This window comes from Toxorhynchites rutilus, chromosome 3 (genome assembly GCF_029784135.1).
Source record: "Toxorhynchites rutilus septentrionalis strain SRP chromosome 3, ASM2978413v1, whole genome shotgun sequence".
Taxonomy (NCBI): domain Eukaryota; kingdom Metazoa; phylum Arthropoda; class Insecta; order Diptera; family Culicidae; genus Toxorhynchites; species Toxorhynchites rutilus.
This window is the reverse complement of record NC_073746.1, coordinates 75,698,820-75,721,011: the sequence shown is the minus strand read 5'-3', so window position 1 is coordinate 75,721,011 and position 22,192 is coordinate 75,698,820. Positions and strand designations below refer to the sequence as shown.

Sequence of the window (22,192 nt, the reverse complement as noted above, 5' to 3'; positions counted from 1 at the left end):
TATGTTAATTCACGTAATGAAAATAATAAATTTAGAAGAACATGAATAAGAAATATGTTACAGAATCGGTAAAATTCATACTAGGCTCAACGGAGCAGACTATTTCAAACAGTTGTTTTTAGTTTGGCCATGCTCGAGAAGACGGCTGTTGTGAACTTTGCGATCTTTATCGTATGTTTCTTCATATCCATTGGTGCGTCATATCCAATCGTGCGTGTCCCAATTCCATCACATCTTGTTTGCTCACTGGATGTTGCAACGTTTTTCAAAACATCATTACGTTTGTTTGTAATGTTCCTTTCACGCGATCACGCGAACATACAATTGTCCAGAAATGACATTTGCTTCTGAAATATCAATGGTTTCATAGTCTCATCGGATGCACAACTTTCCATACATTTCATCTGCCTCCGTCGTGCATCACGATAGCAACCTCTCAGTTCAAGCCACATCATTCAAGTTTGTTTAACTGCAATAATATTACCATGAAACATAAAAAGAAACATTAATCATACGGAATAAGTACCATCATTCAAATTCGATTCCTTCGCAAATTCTTCCCAGATCCAATACTTCAATTTTAGCTCGCATCACTGGTATCATTAACTTACGCCTTCTCACCATTTCATTTTTTTTTCTCCATCGTCGATTTAGACGAACAGAACAGAAATATAGATTTACTGAACAATATTCATGGTGCCAAAATAAACTTGTTATGAAACGCACTGCCAATATTATTTGACGACATGTCTCACTCACAAATAGCTGCGCAATAATAATTCACCAACACATCCACCAATGCCGGCACGGCCAGCACGAGAAACTGTGGTTCAGCAACAGCGTAACGCGAGCCGTGTATCACGAGAGCTGAGCCATCTCACGTCATCTGATCAATTTGCGCAGTTCCATCTGTTTTCGTTAAGCACAGAAACAGGCGCTTTGTCGCGTCGAGCTACACGCGCTATACGCGTCTCAATTTGCGCCTAGCCTAACAGGCATTATGTGTTCACACGATGTGAGTAGTTCCACTGCAGTAACTGCTCCTCGCACCGTATAAACTAGGCTTTAGGGAATCATAGTGCATAGCATAAAAAATATATATTAGGCTGTCAAAAAAGTCCTGCGGTATTTCCGCGAGGTGTCGTTGTAAGCGCGTAGTTCTAGTTGTATTCATTGTATGGAGTCATACTATAGCTTGTTGGAAAGGTATTTTTGCGCGCTATAATATAGTCCTTGACAGTGTTTTGTTTGGTTAAGTCGTTCGTGAGTTATAGTGTCGCAAATATGGAGCAAAATAAAGAGAATATCCGACATATTTTACAGTACTACTATGACAAAGGCAAAAATGCATCTCAAGCTGCCAATGAAATTTGTGCAGTTTATGGACCCGATACAGTTTCCATTTCCACCGCACAACGATGGTTTCAACGTTTTCGTTCTGGTGTAGAGGTCGTCGAAGATGCGCCACGCTCCGGAAGGCCTGTCGTCGAAAATTGCGACAAAATCGCTGAATTAGCCGAGAAAGACCGGCATAGTAGCAGCCGTAGCATCGGCCAAGAGCTGGGGATAAGTCATCAAACCGTTATTAACCATTTGAAGAAGCTTGGATTCACAAAGAAGCTCGATGTATGGGTGCCACACACGTTGACGCAAAAAAACATCTTTGACCGTATCGATGCATGTGAATCGCTGCTGTATCGCAACAAAATCGACCCGTTTCTGAAGCGGATGGTGACTGGCGATGAAAAGTGGTTCAATTACGACAACGTAAAGCGCAAACGGTCGTGGTCGAAGCCCGCTGAAGCGGCTCAGACGGTGGCCAAGCCCTCATTAACGGCCAGGAAGGTTCTGCTGAGTGTTTGGTGGGATTGTCAAGGAATAATCTATTATGAGCTGCTTCCCTATGACCAAACGCTCAATTCGGACCTGTACTGCCAACAACTGGATCGCTTGAAGGTAGCACTCATGAAGAAGAGGCCATCTTTGATAAACAGAGGCCACATTGTCTTCCATCAGGACAACGCCAGGCCACACACTTCTTTGGTGACGCGCCAGAAGCTCCGGGAGCTCGGATGGGAGGTTTTTTTGCATCCGCCGTATAGTCCGGACCTTGCACCAAGTGACTACCACCTGTTTTTGTCCATGGCGAACGAGCTAGGTAGTCAAAAGTTAGCCACAAATGAGGCCTGTGAAAATTGGCTATCCGAGTTTTTTGCCAATAAGGAATCAAGCTTCTATAACAGGGGTATTATGAAGTTGGCATCTCATTGGGAACAAGTCATCGAACAAAACGGCGCATATTTGACTTAAAACAGATGATTGTAACTAATTTTATGAACAAATAAAAATTCAAAAAAAATACCGCAGGACTTTTTTGACAGCCTAATATTAGAGAATTTATGATTCTGTTGGTGTGTAAATCACCAAAAGAAATTCGTAACGAAAGTTGTTATTAAAGTTTATTTCGTTTCAGAAAATCGTAACCTTGTTTTCTGATACTTACTTGATACTTACCGAATGAAAAATTATCCTGTTACAGTAAACTGATAATATTCGTAACTGTTTCCTGATTTTTCACTAGTACTCGCTTTTGTTTTTGAATTAAATTTTAGCGAGAAAGAGAAAAATAAAAGCTGTAGCGATGCTGTTTTGTTGCCATTTTTGAACATTGCAAACCTTTTCCGCGCTGCAGATCCTCTCCATACATGTCGCAAATGTCTCGGGCTGCTTCGGCAGCTTTTTGACCTCATTGAGAAACGAAGAAGAACGAAAATGTTGATTTATGCCTCCTTGGTATTCCATTTCTAAGCCTTTGAAAATTCAATGACTTCACGATACATTTAGTATAGTTTTGTAGAGCAGGAAGGAATCCAATGAAAATGTTCCCTTTACCAAACAGCAAACAAATCGTAGTAAAATAAAAGAAATATTAAAACGCTATGGACTTATTCCCCAATCCAATATTTCAGCACTATACGGTGTTCGGTCGATATCGGTTCGCTAACTGCTCGAAAATAATTTGCCTAGGAATGCTTCAACAAGAAATTCAATTAGAACCTGTTCGAGCAGCCGCCTTTGCTCTACTGGTCTACGTAAAGCACAGTTCATTGATCAATTGCGTGCCACTGTTTCAAAGTTGTCAAACGTCGGGCGACGTGCTTTTGCTAGTGTTCTGTGTGTACTCTGGTTCTTCCAAACCGGCTCTTGTCCATGTGGATGGGATCAACATAAGTCAGCAGTGCAGAAAAGAACTAGTATTGCGGTTTCGATTGGAGGAAATACCCATTTGATATTCACTGAAAATGGTATGTCTTTATTAGCTCAATCGCTGATGCAATCAACTTGAAGGTGTCATTATGTTACGTTGGAAATTACATCTTTTAGGCCACCGAACGCAAAGGAACCTTTAAGGTTGAATACCTTCAGAAGATAGAACGGGAAATGCAGGAACGATGGGAGCGGGAAAAACTCCACGAAGGAAATGCTTCTGCGGAGCCGAGAAAATCACCAGAGGAAAAGTTTTTGGTGACCTTCCCGTTTCCCTACATGAATGGAAGACTGCATCTAGGTCATACATTCTCGCTGTCGAAGGCCGAATTCGCGGTGCGATATAACAGACTGAAGGGCAAGCAGGTGCTGTTCCCATTCGGCTTTCACTGCACTGGGATGCCCATCAAGGCTTGCGCTGATAAATTGAAGCGAGAGATGGCAGATTTTGGGTGTCCACCAGTGTTCCCCGAGGAAGAAATGGTGGCGGTGGTTGAGGAAAGGGATGTTATCCCCAAAGATAAGAGCAAAGGTAAGAAGAGTAAAGCGGTCGCGAAGGCAGGTGGCGCCAAGTATCAGTGGCAGATTATGCAGAGCCTCGGATTGAAGGATGATGACATTAAGAAATTCGCTGATACGGATCACTGGCTGGAATATTTTCCTCCACTGGCGATTCAGGACTTGAAATCAATTGGATGTCACATTGATTGGAGAAGAACGTTTATTACGACAGATGCGAATCCATTTTTCGATTCTTTTGTTCGATGGCAGTTTAATCACCTAAAGTCGCGCGGAAAAATCATGTACGGGAAGAGGCATACGATTTTCTCTCCGAAGGATGGACAACCTTGTATGGATCACGATAGGTCCACAGGTGAAGGTGTTGGTCCTCAAGAGTATACTCTAATAAAGATGAAAGTGTCTGGGAAGCTGCCATCGAAGCTGAGTTCGGTTAAAGCGCCAGTTTATCTGGTTTGTGGAACACTCAGACCCGAAACCATGTATGGGCAAACCAATTGTTGGGTACATCCTGATATCAAATATATCGCTTTCGAGACTGCTAGGAATGGTGAAATTTGGATCTGTACCCGGCGTGCCGCAAGGAACATGTCATATCAAGGTTTCACTAATGTGGAGGGAGAAATAAAAGTAGTTGCTGAGTTGGTGGGACAGGAAATCCTTGGCCTAGCATTATCGACCCCTTTGACGTCGCATAAGGTAATTTACACGCTTCCTATGCTGTCCATCAAGGAAGACAAAGGTACCGGTATCGTGACATCGGTTCCATCGGATTCTCCAGATGATTATGCTGCCCTTGTGGACCTTCAGAAGAAGGCTGCTTTCCGCGAGAAGTATTCAATTTCCGATGAAATGGTTTTGCCGTATCAACCCATTCCGATTATTGAAGTTCCTGGGTTGGGAAATCTTAGCGCTGTCACTGTCTATGAGAAGTTCAAGATACAAAGCCAAAATGATCGCGAAAAACTGCTCGAAGCCAAGGAGCTGGTTTATTTGAAGGGTTTCTACGATGGAGTACTGTTGGTTGGTGACCACGCCGGGAAGAAAGTGCAGGACGTTAAGAAAGATCTCAAACAGTATCTGGTCGATCGCAACGAGGCGGATGTGTACTACGAGCCGGAAAAAACAATTATGTCCCGTTCCGGAGATGTTTGTGTTGTGGCCTTGTGCAATCAGTGGTATTTGAACTACGGCGAAGAGCACTGGCAAAAGGAGACCCTCGGTCATCTCAACACGATGGAATTATATCACGAGGAAGTGGCGCGTAACTTTGAAAATTGTCTCGATTGGTTGCACGAATACGCCTGCTCCAGAACCTACGGACTGGGAACAAAACTGCCATGGGACGAACAGTGGTTGATTGAGTCACTGTCGGATTCGACAATTTATATGGCGTTCTACACGGTGGTTCACTTGCTGCAGGATGGTTCCTTCCGGGGGGAGAAACCGAGTCCTCTGGGTATTACTGCCACCGATATGACCGCCGAGGTGTGGGATTACATCTTTTTCAGCGATGTTAAAATGCCGAGCAAAACGAAGATCAAAAAGGAACATCTCGAGCGACTGAAGAAGGAGTTCAATTATTGGTATGTTTTATATATTAGGTTAGGGAAAGAAAAATCCATTTTTTACGTGAAATTCAAAACGTTATTACTATTATTTGACTTTCTGCTGACAAGATATTCTTCTAGCGACTGAGAAGCAATCCTAAAAGTTTCACTTGAAAACCCGGCGCGAGATTCGGTTTCACCGGGACTCGGAGGGTAAAAGGTTGATGCCATAGGGGTTTCGGGAAACAATTCCGAAAGCGGGTGAATAAAGACTACGGTACGGCTTTTTTTTTTTAAAGTCTGATACTAGAAGAATAGCCCGCTGATTTGAGGATCTTAAGTTTTTGGTAAAAAGTGCACCCGTGGCCGAGTGGTTAGCGTCTCACATTATCATGCCGGGTGTTCGGGTTCGATTCCCGTTCTGGCCGGGGGATTTTTCTTCAGAAATTTCCTTCGACTTGCACTGAGGTCACGCGTATTCTAGAGCTGGCCCCTCGGAATGCATTGAAGGCGTGTTATTTGGCTTAAGAAATCTCAACTAAGTATTAATAAATGACGCTAGTTAATGCATACGTTGAGACGGCAAAAGTTTCACAGGGAACGTTAATGCCATTCAAGAAAAAGAAGCTTTTGGTAAACCACTTCAGTTCAAATCGTGGAAGAAGTAGGAGTGAAGAATTATATTTTTCTCTGACGGAAAATACTTTGAAAGGTAAACAGTGAAACATCAATTGTTCTAGTTTTGCGCGAATTTGAAAATTTTTATAACGGGTGTTAAATAAAAAATGAGATTTTTTTCAATCACATCTAAAAAAAATTGTTTGTCAGTGTCAATGTCAGTGAATGTTTGAGTAAGGGCCGTGGTCTGCTGTTCGACGCAACTTTGTCGCGATGCTCTCACAAGAACGTTGTACTGCACTTACGTCCATTTTCCGGATACAATTCCGGATTCTTGTAGTCAGCTGCTTCGTGTCCTTGCCCTCCAATTGTTTTTATACACTAGGGCACTGAGTGAGCCAAAGAAATCCTCTATTGGGCGGTACTGGGGCAAGTTTGTTGAGTTACGATTTTTCGGCACGAACGGTATCTTTACGTCAGCGTCTTCTTGGCGTAATGGGAAGACGCCTTGTCCGGCCAGAAGACGTACTTCCCATCCGCGTGATGCTCGTTCAGGAACGGCAGCAGGATTTTATCGAGGCACTCTTCTCGCTAGATTTGTTGGTTGATTGCCAGACCGCTCGGCTTAAACCAAGGCTTTGAAATGCCCCGGTCGGAAATGGCGATGTACAACATAACCTTTTTTTCAAACTTGTGCTTGAACTTGTATTTCATTTCAGGCGGTGTGGATGACTTGTCGCTGGAGTAGTAATAATCATTTCCTGGAATATGCGTTTTGGACAGCGGAAAATAGCTTTCGTCGTCCAGAACGAAAGACGTCCCGCGGTATTTTTTGGTCATCCACCGACACTGTGATTTAACCGTCTCAATCTGCTCCTCCGTGTACTCCGGCGACCTCGTCTTCTTCCTGCAGACGATTCCTTCCATCTTGAGGGTCCGATGGATCAATACGTGGGAGCAGCCATATTTCCGACCGGCGTCACGCAGGCTGGTTGCGTCCTTGTTGTCAAACAGCTTCTTTAACGATGTCTTCCTCTGCTTCATCATTATCGCCACCGGACGACCACTTCCGACCTTCCGCTCTACGTTCAGGGAACCCAGGATACGATATACCGTACTGACAGGTACATTTTCTTCCTTAAAATGTGCCACCGTGAACTTTTTTCCTGGCTGGAAATGCGTTTCGTAGAACCGTACAATGCGTTCGCGGAGCACGTGCTGTTCCGCAAAACCAAACACGCCTACTACTGTTTCTAGGGAGCCCAAAGAGCAATTTTCTTGGAGAAAGAAAATTTTACGCTCTTTATTTGAGTTACTGAAAGGTATTGAAAAAAATCTCATTTTTTATTTAACACCCGTTACATCCCCTTATAGCGATAGTAGCCTAGTGAGATTATTCAAATCATCGAAATCCCCTCCCAAGGGTATGCCAGATAAATTGGAACTTTGAAATTCTGTGGTATGTGGTTGAAGCTTTTTTTTAGTCCCGTGCTTTGAATTTGAGGTATGGCCAATATTTAAAAGGCCGAAGCATCAACTGATACGCGTTGTCTACCAAAGTATCCTGGAAAGGCACATATCAACTTTCGTGACCACAGCAGGACATCATAACCGCTACCAAAGGCGTTTGGTAGGGCAGCACGCGACAGTTCAGCGGAGGCAAGATTGAACAGTCCGACATCGGTATTACCGTGAGTATCCCGCATAAAAATACATGCGCATGTCGGGAAGAATGAGCGAGTAGTCGACGCTAGATGAATAGAGCCACAATAACCACAGCCACAGAAATAGATTTTCCACTGACGTGTGGTATGCAGACATTTTGAAACGCACTTTCATTCAAGTGGCAAAATCCGCACTCAAGCATGATATCCGGCTTAGTAAAAGAAACTGTTGCAAAGATCTGTGCTGCCGATGCGAACCCCTGGGGCTATGCTGACAAAAATCATGTGTTCTTCGACGCTTTGTGAAGGTTTCCCGGATGTACTGAAAAGTGTCAGAGGGTTTTTTTTCACAGCATAATTTGGTGAACTGGCCCCTTGCACAGTATACTAATAAAGGTAAAAACATCGATAGAGTGCCAACAGAAGAGAATTGAAGCAGCAAAGAAACTAGAAGTAAACTAAGCACCGTGCCCAGATGAAATCTTCAATGTGGCTGTCGAAGCCGCGGTGCTAGCGAACCCAGATATCCTCTGACAATGCTGCAGAAGGGTCTGGATGAAGATGCCTGTCCCGATATATGGTAAAGACAGGAAAGCAACCACGCGATCCATCTTCTTATAGGCCCATTTTTTATACACTGAAAAAGCTGCTGGAGCGGGTAATTCTCAATAGATTAACGTGGTGCACTGAGAGTGAACATGGACTTTCGAATATGCAGTTAGGGTTCCGACAAGATAGATCCACAGTGGATGCTATTCTATCAGCCACCGAAACAGCCAACAAAGCAATGATGCCGAAAAGGCGCGGAAATTGGTATTATGCCGTAGTAACATCCGTGAGAAATGCATTCAGCAGCGCCCGATGGGATGTCATCGCCAAAGCTTTGCACGGACTGAAGGTACTGAACTATCTCTGTAGGATTCTGAAAGGTTACTTCCAGAATTGAGTCCCGATTTATGACACTGCGAGGGGACAGAAGCCTTTCTACGTTACAGCAGGGGTACCACAAGACTTTATCCTAAGTCCAATGGGCGTGAAGATTACAGGCTTCGCTAGCATTGTTTCTTCAACGGTGACTAAAATATCTTTAACGGTGGCTAAAATATCTTGGTTTGATCATTGACAACCGACTTGATTTTGAGAGCCATGTACGTTACGCGTATGACAAAACGGCAAGCAGCATGAGGCGGCTTCGTGCCAGCGTAGCCACGTCAATACTCTGGTACAGACTCTCCCGGTTGGCCCGTCTGGCCCGTTACCATTTATTATACGCAACCACGAAAACTTAAGAAATAATCTCTGAAACATTATTAAGTTGTCTCGTTAAGTAATGTTAGTAGATTAAATATGTATCTTTATATAAAAAAAAAAGGATTTTCCCACGTACGTGTAAAATATCATCACAGGAGAACGGCTAATCGTTGAGTCTTCACCCAAATTAGGACAATAGAGTAGTTTGGAAAATATTTGAAATTAATTGAACCAATAACGCACCTATTCAACCACATAGTTACTACGAGCGTTTTTCCAGATGCTTGGAAAAAAACCAAAGTTATACCCATAAAGAAAAAAACCCATTTGAGCTCATTGGACAACTTGAGACCTATCAGTATCCTTTGTGCATTATCAAAGGTGTTCGAAAAAATAATCAAAATTAATATAAGTAATTATATAAAAAGATATGACCTGTTAAGTCCATTTCAGTCCGGCTATCGAGCGAAACACAGTACAAAAACAGCAATGCTCAAAGTATTTGATGATATTGGAGTCGTGATTGACAACGGAAGGCCAGTAGTCCTAGTTCTTTTAGATTTTTCCAAAGCGTTTGACACCGTTTCTCATGAAATACTGTGCCAAAAATTAAAAACGAAATTTACATTTTCAGATCATGCAGTTAACCTAATTAAATCGTATCTGTGTTCAAGATCGCAGGTGGTTTTCAATAATGGAGTTTTTTCGTCATTTCTTTCCATAACATCAGGAGTTCCTCAGGGCTCAATATTAGGACCCATTTTATTCTCCTTATACATAAATGACCTCCCTTGTGTAATTCAAAATTGCGAAATCCACCTCTTCGTCGATGATGCGCAAATATGTTACAATTGTTTAGGAAAATGTGCAATTAAAATATCTCAGGAAATTAATGAAGACATAGTGAGAATTTATGAATGGGCGTGCAAAAATAAACTAGCACTGAATGCTAATAAAACAAATGCAATTTTTATTGGTGGTTCTTTAAACGATTCACTGAAACCGGTTTTGTTGTTGAACAATGAGATTGTTCAATTCGTCGACAGCGAAATCAGTTTAGGTATACGTATCGAATCAAACTTCGAATGGGACAATCATGTAATGTCACAATGTGGAAAAATATATGCCTGTTTGCGAACTCTTTCCAGAACTTCTTCATTCTTATCCACTGCTACAAAACTGATGCTATTTAAAAGTTTAATTCTCCCGTATTTTATAGCATGCGATTTTTTACTTGACTCTATTTATGTGGCTACCTTCAATAAATTAAAGGTCGCCTTAAACTCATGTATACGCTACGTTTTTAATTTAAGTCGGTATTCTAGCGTTTCACATCTGCAGCATATACTTATTGGATGTCGATTAATACATTTCAGCAAACTTCGTTGTTGCTTTCTTTTGCATAACATCGCGAGTACAAAACAACCGAATTATTTGCACAGTAAACTTCAAATTATGAGGAGCAATCGTTACAAAAAATACATATTACCGCGGTATCGTACAACCAAGTACGGGAACTCATTTTTTGTTCGAGGTGTCGTACATTGGAATTCATTACCTGTATATCTTTCCAATCAAAAATCATTCTTAGCTTTCAAACGAGGATGTAAAGAGTATTTCAGTTTTTTTTTTTTTATCTTCGCTTATTTTTCGTCGGCCTATTTCCGCCACTTTAGTGCCAATCACCGACATCAGGGAGGCGACTCCACCTGTTCCTACCTATCAGACTCAACAACTCATGAGCCGGGCCAACTTCTTTTACTTCCGCTCCGAAGGAAGACGTAACCAGAGATTTTTCGCCTCAGAAAATCCCAACGACGCCAGCTGGGATTGAACCCAGGCCGATCGGATTGTGAGGCTGTTACGCTAACCATACAACCACTGGCGCCGTCTTGTAGTAGTATTTCAGTTAAGTTAGTATATTTGTGTATTGTAAAGAGCATTTTTTGATAAGAAATTTTTAATATTTTGTATAACTTAAAACTCGTAAATCCAAATTGATAAATGGCACTTTCTACTGGGAACAACTCAATGTAACATAAAAAAGACTTGGTCTTACGTTGCAAAATAAGAATAAATATGAAAATGAAAAAAAATATCAGGGAATTCAAGCAATGTCAGGGAAAATCAGGGAATACCAGGGGATTTCGTCACCAATCTGGAAAAAATGAAATTCCACCAATTAGAATTTTGATTATTGCAGCAATTAGAAAGTTTATGATACCAAAAAGTTGTATTTGACTAATTTGACCTTATGTAGACAAACTTAGTCTTTCCGAAAGGTAAACAGCGCAAAAGTAGACGACTTTTGCGTTCGCGATGTTTTACTGACATTTGGCGTCAGTATCTGCAGTTCAGCATCAACCAATTCTCTTCCTTCTTTTCTTCGAAAACTATTGATGAATTCATGTTTGAAAATCATACTATCAAAGCTGATATGATGTGGTGCCTGGAAATAGTGATGTGTCACAAATCACTCCGCACAGCTTAAAAAAATCGTTGTATTGGAATGAATGTTTCATGAAAGCCAGAACGCCAAGAAGGTCTAGCTATGGTGTAATAAAATTAACTTTATTATGAAGTTTGGCTTGTGTCGATGGGCGGTATAAACGTGGATTGGTCATATTACGCAAACTGCAACTGGTCTTTCAAAATTTAGAAAAAAATAATTCTTGAATATGTGTAGCTTCGGATTGCTTATTTTGCATGGTTCATAAAAGGATTGATGGATTCAAGAATTGTAAATTTTTTACGACAGACAAATTTTGAAAGTTCGTCTGATATGCGAAGCACTGGTTTTAAAGCTTATGAAGCGTCGATGCATCCTTGATCATTCCATCATTGATTCCGATAAAAATTGGAGGGAAAACGAGTCGAGAAGCTTTTGACTGTTGACTATTTTGATATTTGACGGATTTTGGACGTATCAGTAGCTCCAGCAGACTTATCACTGAAACAGTATTGCTAGCAACACAAACAAGTTTGCTCACCATGATCCGAAGAATGAAGGACTGGAGCATCTTTGGAAAGGACAGGTTTTCGGAAATATTTACCAAAAAAATCTCGCTGTAACAAGAATGAATCATGAATCAACCATCTGCACCTGTGTCTACAAAATAGCGCAAACCCATCGGTCCTTTTCGGAGCCACTAAAAATTTCAACTAAAGAGTCATTTTAGAAATTTCGATGCATTCTACAAATCTATTTTATATTTCTTTTTGACTAAAGAGAGCTTCTGTGAATTCAGCAGTGTGTTTGGATTTATTGGTATAATGATGTTGTTTTGAATTATAGAGTTTTTATGCTTTCTCCGTTCATTCGCTTCTAGCCTTGAAAGAGGTCAATTTGAAAAATTAAACTAAACAACTCGGCTTTGAGAAAAACCATTTGGAAAGCCGTGCTGCCACCCGTCGCTAGCTGGAAGACTGATAAATCGTGAATGACTTATTTATGATTTTTTTCAATCGATGATTCAATTTTCGTAATATCAAATATTGTTTCCGAGTTAAAAAGACGTAAGGTATTGTTCAGCGTTGAGAGTTTGTTTTCTCCGGTGGAAAACTGAAGCTGAAAATTTGTTTCGAAACCTTTGCTTTCGCCTCCGGCGCCTCCACATAATAGATTCGGTTCGGATTTTCTGTTGCCGTTCTGTGTCTTCTGAGATGTTTCGTTCTGCGTTGGAGATGTAATTTTGCAAAAAGGTACTGAAAAGCTTCTCATAAATTCAAGAAAATCAATATTTCAATTTTAATGCTTAAGACAGCGAACAATCAAGACTACATGTTAATGCTTAGAATTAATTTGACAATCTAAAGGGTGTGTCACATCAAATTGCATCACGGAAAAAACGCTGTAGAAATTCGCCCAGTAGACCGATCCTTTTGAAAATTTTAGACAGTAAAATAAAAACTATTAAACAACTTTTGGCATTTTCTTTTTATTCATACTTCGAGCCAAAACCCGTATGCTCGCACCTTCCTCTTTACCCCGTCCATAAGGTTCTGTACAACGTCAGGTTGTAGTTTTTTTTAACAGAAATCCATTTTCTCTTGAAGTTCGCCTCCGATTTGACAACTTTTGGATTCTTCCGGAGGGCCTGCTTCATAATCGCCCAATATTTCTCTATTGGGCGAAGCTCCGGCGCGTTGGGCGGGTTCATTTCCTTTGGCACGAAGGTGACCCCGTTGGCCTCGTACCACTCCAACACGTCCTTTGAATAGTATCACGAAGCGAGATCCGGCCAGAAGATGGTCGGGCCCTCGTGCTGCTTCAATAGTGGAAGTAAGCGCTTCTGTAGACACTCCTTAAACCTGCCCGTTAACCGTGCCGGTCATCACGAAGGGGGCGCTCCGCTTTCCGCAAGAGCAGATCGCTTGCCACACGGTGTACTTTTTGGCAAACTTGGATAGTTTCTGCTTGCGAATCTCCTCCGGAACGCTGAATTTGTCCTCTGCGGAGAAGAACAACAGGCCCGGCAGCTGACGAAAGTCCGCTTTGACGTAGGTTTCGTCGTCCATTACCAGGCAATGCGGCTTCGTCAGCATTTCGGTGTACAGCTTCCGGGCTCGCGTCTTCCCCACCATGTTTTGCCTTTCGTCGCGGTTAGGAGCCTTCTGAACCTTGTATGTACGCAGGCCCTCCCGCTGCTTGGTCCGCTGGACGAAGGAACTTGACAAATTCAGCTTATTGGCGACATCCCGGACCGAACTTCTCGGATCACGTCTAAACTGCTTAACTACGCGCTTGTGATCTTTTTCACTGACGGAGCATCCATTTTATCCGTTCTTCACCTTCCGGTCGATGGTTAGGTTCTCGAAGTATCGTTTTAGTACTCTGCTGACCGTGGATTGGACGATTCCCAGCATCTTACCGATGTCCCGATGTGACAACTCCGGATTCTCGAAATGAGTGCACAGGATTAATTCACGACGCTTTTTTTCGTTCGACATTTTTCCAAATTTACGAAAAACTGACAGTTAAGCATGGCCAACGTGATCTATACACTCTTATCTGATTATAAGCGAAAGCTGAAGATATAATTCCTAAAAATTAAATTTCTACAGCGTTTTTTCCGTGATGCAATTTGATGTGACACACCCTTTACTCGAATTTCTTCGCGAAACGTTCGCGCTAATCACTCAGTGAAAGCATTCATTTATCGGCTCTTGTCTTCTTCTTCTTCTTCAATGGCACTAACGTTCCTAGAGGAACTTCGCCGTCTCAACGTAGTATTACTTGCGTCATTTTTATTAGTACTTAGTTGAGATTTCTATGCCAAATAACACGCCTTGAATGCATTCTGAGTGGCAAGCTCTAGAATACGCGTGATCACAGTGCAAGTCGGAGGAAATTTCTTTGATGAAAAATTCCCCCGACCAGAACGGGAATCGAACCCGAACACCCGGCATATTAGTTATGACGCTAACCACTCGGCCACGGGAGCACAATCGGCTCTTGTCATTGCTATCAAATATTTGTATCAAAGAGTTTTCTTATGATTATTCATCGTTGTCATCGCCGACAATAATTTCGTAGTTCTATGTACAATGTAGGCGTGTCTTGGACATCACCCTTCTTTAATTATTTATTTTTTTCGCGGCCCGCAGGACCATAACTAATCCTTGTTTGTGGCCCCTTTGAAAAAAAGGTTGAGTACCACTGCTCTAGACGATGACGCTATATGTTACAAGAAAAAAAAGGTAAATGTACAGAGCAATGCGGGCAAGAGTGGAATAACACGCCTAAGAGTTCACGTGGAATAAAACGATGGACAAGTTCACCCCAAACATCACCGATTGGGTAGAACAAAAACACGTTCAAGCGAACTTCCACCTGACGCAATTCCGGGTATGGTAGTTATAGGCAATACTTGCATAGATTCGGGCATGCCGGTTCCCCGTTTTGTCCAGAATGCAATGAAGTACGGAAACACTGGAGCTCGTGATTGCTGATTGCTCGTGATGGCACTGTCCTCGTTTTGCTGTGCTTCAAGGAAAAATGTACCTAGTGAGCAGTGGCGATTTAAACACATTTTGTTTTGTAATTTTTTCAATCCAGTGCCATCAATGCGAAGATAACGTCTTTTGGCAATTTCACAGAGGTACAATGAATCTTCAGAAATACAATCCATTCCCGCTTGGCGCTCGACAGCTTGGCGCTTATCCAACAAACGAGAAGTGGGTGTTGTGAGAAAAAAAAGAGCGAGTGCAACATTTACTTAAGCCGGGTTCAGACGGTGCGAGTAAGCATACGAGTCGGTCTAGTCAGTTACTGCAGTGCAGCTACTCACACCGTGTGAACACATCATGCCAGTTATTGTCATGTGTGATCCGGCGTGCGAGCTACTTCAAAGTTTTTTGAATTTACTCGCACTTGCATGCTTCACAACGTCAAAAACAGAATTTAGCGTTCGAATCAGTGATGCCAAATGTAATGAAATGTCTCTATTTTTAAGATATTTGAAAATATGTGAAGATATTTATAGACTTGAAAATTATTGGAAAAACAAATAAAACCCTCATAGTTTCTAAACGAAATAATTGTTATTTCGTTTTGCACGCTGGCGGGGCACGCTTTCTTTTTGAGATAGTTTTCTTGAGAATCTCTAATATAGAATCATTATCAGATCACAACTTACAAAAAAAAGTATTGTTCTAAGAAACAGAATACATATTCGATTTAAAAAAGTACATTTTCATTCATTATTAAAAATTTTGAAGCGTATTTATTGCACCTGCAAATCGACTATCATTTTCATTTCACAAAATAAATAAAATTTAAAAAAAAAATCTTTTAGACTACCATTTATAACATCACATCCTTTCGGAATTATCTGAGCTATGGATGTTTTCGAGATTCTAAAAAATATCGACAACAATCCCAACGATATTCCAAAACAAAGGCACATCAATGTCATTTCTAATTTAACTCTTGCAGGTACAGCATCCCTCATGACTGTATCTTGGCGTTGTATTCGTGGAGCAATTAAATCCAACAGTTTTTTCACTTGTTCAGGTGTTATTATCAACACTGCTCTGTAATCTCGGGGATCCTCATCGTAGAGTTCCTTCAATATTGTATTTGTTGCTCCTTTGCATCTAATTCCTGGCCCGAATCCTTTTCTCTTTCTGCTTTTTCGGATAGTACCTTCAGTTCAAAGAAATTCAGCACAAAGTATGTATTTTTAAACACGATCAGCGTTTGTTTTGCTATAAAATTGTGTGATGATACATTCAACTGAAAACCTAAGATGAAAACTGCCAATAAAGAAGTCGATTTTGGACCAATCATTTGACAAATTCGGACCTGATTGCTGTTTCTGACTGTTTGATGGACATTTGAAAAGTCGCCTGGCATCCCTGGTAAACCCGTGCCGTAGTATCTAGTTTCTCGCCAGCAGCTCACACTGTGTGAACGGACAAGGCGAGTCAACCAATTGTCAAGCGAGTCCACCGGGTCAGTAGCTGCTCATTGTCAAGTCAGCTACTAGCAACGTATAAATGGGCCTTTAGACTGATTGGAAGCGACAGATATTTTTGACGTACGACTACGTCTTTTATTTCTGTACCAGGGTGTAAGTTTCGAAAACGAGAGAGTGACGCTAGAGTACAAGGTTTTGAAGGTTAATACCTCTTTACCGGCTGGAAGGAGTTGTATAATAATCACTCTATTCGAAAGATGAATTGTCAAGAAGTTATATGATTGTCTCTTATCGGCCAAAAAATCGTTTCAATAGCTTAAAAATTGCTTCGAAAACAGGCTGTTGAAATCATAACAATCTAGCTCATTGATGATGATTGCTTTTGTGGTGATCGGAATTTGTTCCCGAACAAGGATGAAAAATCAAGGCTCAGTTTTCTAAGCTAAGTGTGTACACAGGGCTTGATCGACGGATTGGATATTTTGAATGTTTTGAAGCTAAATCTGGTTTACTGAAGAAAGCGGGTCAACTCGGCATGGACGGTTGGTTGGCATGATTAATTGGAAAGTAATGAAGCTGTTGAATGAATAAATCCGCGAAATCCAACAAAGCAGTTTATAGTAGTTGAGAAAAAGGAATGAAAAAGACTGGTTGGTAAATTGATGAACTCCTTCAGTGCTTGTACGGCCTGTTTAAGAACGCTTCGTTGAGACATGCAAAGTTCCCCCTGAAGTTTTACGGAGTAAGATGGATCGAAAACCAACGGAGGGCAGAAAGATTCCTGGACATGGTGCCGTATCTTAAAACCTAGCAGTAGCAGTCAAAGCACAAAAGGAACGTGAGAACAAAAATACACATCCAGATTTCCGTAGGAGCTATGTTGCTGTTTTCACAGCCAGTACCTTTAGAGTAGTTGCAGAGGCTGTTGAGGGGAAATTGCTGGGGGCAAAATAAGGATTTTTCTCAACATCAGCTGCTGCAGTTCAACCACTTTTGACAAACTTTCAGAGTGACGTGCTCGTGGCATCTTTTTCTCCGAACTGACGAATCTCATCGAACCAATAAGGGATAACTTGATCAAGCCTTTACTTTTGAAAGGGAATCTGAAATAACTCATATACGTCGATCTTTCGGATGATTCGTTTCTGTCAGCTGCTAAAATTGAACTGGTATTCGCTGCGAAAGCTGCAACAAAAGTGTTGTGGAGAAAAATCAAGTCTCTGTGAAACATATCTTGATTCTTCGACTGAACTGTAAAGAGTACTACATAGCATTTCATCGAAAAATGAAGGAACGAATCACCTTTGTCGTATCTCGTTACACGATATATTTCTTGTATCGATCCTGTAGTTATTGCTGACTTTCCTTATATTGCAAAAAAGCGCATAAATTTCGCTCTTGAACATTTCGTGGGGAAAGATAGAATCATTACTGTGGCGGACAAAATTAAACATGAATTCGTCGAGTTTTGTGATACTCTGGGTTCGTGCGATATGCTAAAAACTATCGTCGAAAAGAAGGAAGTTCGAACATATTCTGGGTGAAACTCATAGACGTCAGCGGGAAAAGAATATACAAACTTGTTTGACTTTGTCAAAAGGATTCTTATTCTGCCGCATAGCAATGTTACATTGGAGCAAGGTTTCTCCGTAACCAAAGAATGTATCGTAGTACACCAAAATAACCAGAGCTTGGTAACACAACACGTCGTTCACAATGCCATCTTGGATGCTGGTTGAGTTTTAAATGTTGAAATAACAAAAAGTCTCATTCAATACGCAAAGAGTCCTCATGAATCAACGTTACGTCGAAGTTCACAAGAAGTCCAATCAGGAAGATGCTTAGAAGATCGTAGTGGAATGGTAGCGCAAAGCGGCGCAGGAACCGAAGGAGTTAGAGACCAGGAAAGTACTTGCGGAACTTGCTCGGAAAGAGTTATCATTAACCCTTTGCCGTACGATTGAATTCCAACAACATGGCCCAAACACGAGCACAGTGAGTCGTTTCGATACTCTGGTGAGTGTGTGTATCTTACTTGCGATCATAGCAGCCCCGCATCATCACACGTATCCATTTCACATCGATAGACGACGAGTGAGGTTCGATGATGTACGTTCTGGCACAGTCTAATCGTCACGAGTGTGGTTCGACGTTATACGTGAAGGGGTTAATTGATGAGCAGATGAAGTTGATAAGGCAGGAATTAATGAACCAATAAATGAACGTTTTTTAAAGATAATCTTTGTATGTCAAGTTGTACGATTAACAAAAAATGTTAACATTCTCTCTACACATGCGAGTTTTATTTTTTTCAATAATTATGTCCCGTTTTTACATGTCTATTGTTTGTTTTACTATATTTCTTGTTCTATGACAATCTTCAACAGAGAAAAAGAACAATTCATCTAGTTTTGCATGTATATTAAAAACCAGAATTTTTTCAAAAAACCTACCAGGAAAACCAAGAAGAACCAGAAATTTCTAAACATAAATCAAGTTGCCACCCTGCATACCATGTGAGCTAGGACTACACTCTAGCCATCTGCTGAACACCCCTTTTATCAATCATGCAAAGATTGCGTTCAAAATTATCTATTAATCGCATGAGAGATTCATAATTTTTCTTTCTCATGGGTTCTGAACTCGACCGATACAATCATCCTTCGAAACAGATACGAAAATTTATCGATTTGGGACAACTGGATATTCCCATCTATTAACGACTTAAAGCGATCTCAAAGTTATCCTCTCTGATACCGAACCTTGGAATGTAGGAAGTCGAATTTCTGGCAATTTAATTCGTGAAAGCGGAGAAGACGGCGGACACAAGGTAGCAGAAACTAGTGATTGTTTACACTATTGGCATCACGTTCGTTTCACGTAACTAGGTAGTGAGGAAACTGTATGCGACTTGTTGTCGGATAGTGCGATTTACCTCTTCACTATTGATGGAAGTTTCTTCCACTGAATCATCATCTGCTTTCTTACTTGACGATAATTCAATCTGAAGCCGATTGGTCTGGAAATATGATAAACTTTACACTGGATTTTTTTTTTACTCGATTACATTAACCCAAGCTGTAAATATAATTTTCGAGATTTCAAGATTTATTGTTATTTGATTTTTCGGGTTTCAAAAAATCTCAAATATTGACATCTGCGACATTAGAAAATAAAGTCCAATTGATCGCAATTTTAAAGTCCAATTGATGGTATTTTATCGCGCAAGTCAACATTTCGCAGGAAGATCCGTATGGAAAATCAAAAGAACCATTATCATTGGCACCCTGAACAATACGTTTTACCCTATGTTCCGAAAAATTGGTTGAGTTCCAGAGAGTCGATTTCTGAAAAAATCACATTTGGCATCAATTTTTTTTTAAATCGTTAGAAATCCGGATTTATTTGAGAGAGTTCGTTCGATTATACAATTTTTTTATTTTCGATACCACAACGTATGTGAGACCTTTTGGATGATGTTGTATGCTATTTAACTTACAGCAGAGTAAGGGATCGTTGTGGATATTTGCTCTCTGTACAGAGGGTAGATTTCCTGGATTTGCCTCTGTATCCCTATCCTTCAAAACTATGCGATAGAAATTAAAGTGTGGCGAGTGTCTAAACATCACTCAAAAATCCTCCTTACTTGCTTCCTTCTATAGGTACCCGGTGGATTTGCGAGTGTCGGGCAAGGATCTCATCCAGAACCATCTTACCTTCTTCCTGTACAACCACGTGGCGATGTGGCCCAAGGATCCCTCGAAGTGGCCCCGTGGCATTCGTTGCAACGGTCATCTGCTGCTTAACTCGGCTAAAATGTCCAAATCCGAAGGTAATTTCCTCACGCTTTACGAAGCGATCGCAAAGTTCAGTGCCGATGGAACCCGACTCAGCCTGGCGGATGCCGGAGATAGCATCGAAGATGCTAACTTTGTGGAGACAAGCGCCGATGCCGGAATTCTACGACTGTACACATATATCGAGTGGGTCAAGGAGACTCTCGCTTCGAGACCACTGCTGCGGAAGGGAGCGTTGGATGGTTTCAACGATGTGGTTTTTATGAGTGAGATGAATTTGAAAACGAAGGAAGCTGACGAATACTATCACAAGATGCTGTACAAGGAAGCTCTTCGGGCTGGTTTCTTCGAGTTCCAGTCGGCAAGGGATAAATACCGAGAACTTTGCGGGTCAGATGGTATGCATGTGGAACTGGTAATTGATTTCATTCGTCGTCAGGCTCTGCTCATCGCTCCGATTTGTCCTCATGTGGCAGAACAAGTCTGGCAACTACTCGGCAACAAAAACAGCATTATGAAAGCCGCTTGGCCAGAGGTTGGAACCATCGATGAGCAAAAAATCAAATGCTCTACCTACCTGATGGATGCGGCCCATTCGTTCCGCTTGAATCTGAAGAATGTATCCCAAACCAAAACAAAGGGTGGAAAAACGGCTCCCCCAGCAGTCGTTAAGCCAAGTGACGGAACTATTTGGGTTGCGAAATCGTTTCCACCGTGGCAATCTTGCGTACTGGACACAATGCGAGAACTGTTCGAGAAGGACAAGAAATTGCCGGATAATAAAATCATTGCTGTGGAACTGGGCAAGAAGGAAATACTGAAGAAATACATGAAGCGCGTAATGCCTTTCGCTCAGATGGTCCGTGAACGCGTTGAGTCCACCGGAGGTCCGGGCAAGAGTGCTATGGATGTCACACTCGATTTCGACGAACGGGAGGTGCTGGAGAAGAACTTGGAGTACTTGAAAAATACACTCGACCTGGAAACGCTGAATGTGCGCTTCACCGACGAAGCGAATGCTCCGGAGAAAATGAAGGAGGATGTCCGACCTGGTGTGCCGTACATTGTTTTTACGGTGAAACCGTTCGTGGCTGTCACGCTGGAAAATCCCGTTGAGCGATCCGGTCTTTTCACGGTAGTCGTGCATCTGTCCGAGGGGGACACAAGTGAGACGTTCCGACAGAAATTAGCCAGGCAAATTGGCTTTAAAGGTAAGAGATTTATATTACATATTAGAATGTGCTTTAACTGGTTAATTGCGTCGATTTCAGCTGATTTAAAAGCGTTGGAAATTATGAGATTTGAAGACCCCGTTCTGGGTCCTAGGAAAGCGCCATCTTTCCAGGATTATCGTAGTGGGAAGCGAACCATAGAGGACGGTACGTTCAACATCGATACAGAGAAAAAACACGTCTATATCACAAACGGTAAAATTCAGAACCTGAATGTTGGAACTAATTTTATTTATGTTATAAATTAAGAAAGCGGAACGCAAATCGATAATTATACTTTTCGCATATTTGATTGCGATGCGGGCTCTCATGTACATCTACAGTTCAGTTGAATTAATTTTAAATGACTTATCACATCAATATAATATCACATCCAGTACAATTTATGGAACATATTCGTACTATTTCGCTTTCTATTAGAGCAGTGGTCGACTACCTTGAAAATCGTTGAAAATCAGGGAAAATCAGGGAATTCAAACAATGTCAGGGAAAGTCAGGGAATATCAGGGAAGTTCGTCATCTATCTGGAAAAAATGAAATTCCATCAATTATAATTTTGAGTATTGCAGTAATTAAAAAGTTAATAATACCAAAAAAAAGGTGTATTTGTCTAGTTTGACTCTCTGTAGGTTTTTCAGTTTGCCTGCAGGTGTACTTAGTCCCTCCGAAGGGTTAACAGCGCAAAAGTAGACGGCTTTTACATTCGCGATGTTTTTCTGGCATTTTTGGCATCAGTATCCGCCTTTCAGCTTCAACCAATTCCCTTCTTTTTCTTCTTCGAAAACTATCGATAAATTAACCCTCTACAGCCCAAGCCCGCCTTTAGACGGGTTTCGCGAATTCTCTTTTCAAATTATGCAGACATTATTTTCA

The 22,192-nt window shown here is 41.3% G+C and overlaps 1 protein-coding gene across 1 annotated transcript; it reads left to right on the top strand.

Moving 5' to 3' along the window:
• The first annotated feature begins 3,113 nt into the window (after positions 1-3,113).
• LOC129777836 (leucine--tRNA ligase, cytoplasmic) lies at positions 3,114-21,656 on the top strand. The gene is made up of 4 exons (XM_055784379.1): positions 3,114-3,305; positions 3,385-5,372; positions 19,953-21,298; positions 21,359-21,656. The coding sequence occupies exons 1-4, from the start codon at positions 3,303-3,305 to the stop codon at positions 21,565-21,567; spliced, it is 3,546 nt and encodes a 1,181-aa protein (XP_055640354.1). The 5' UTR covers positions 3,114-3,302; the 3' UTR covers positions 21,568-21,656.
• The last annotated feature ends 536 nt before the right edge of the window (positions 21,657-22,192 follow it).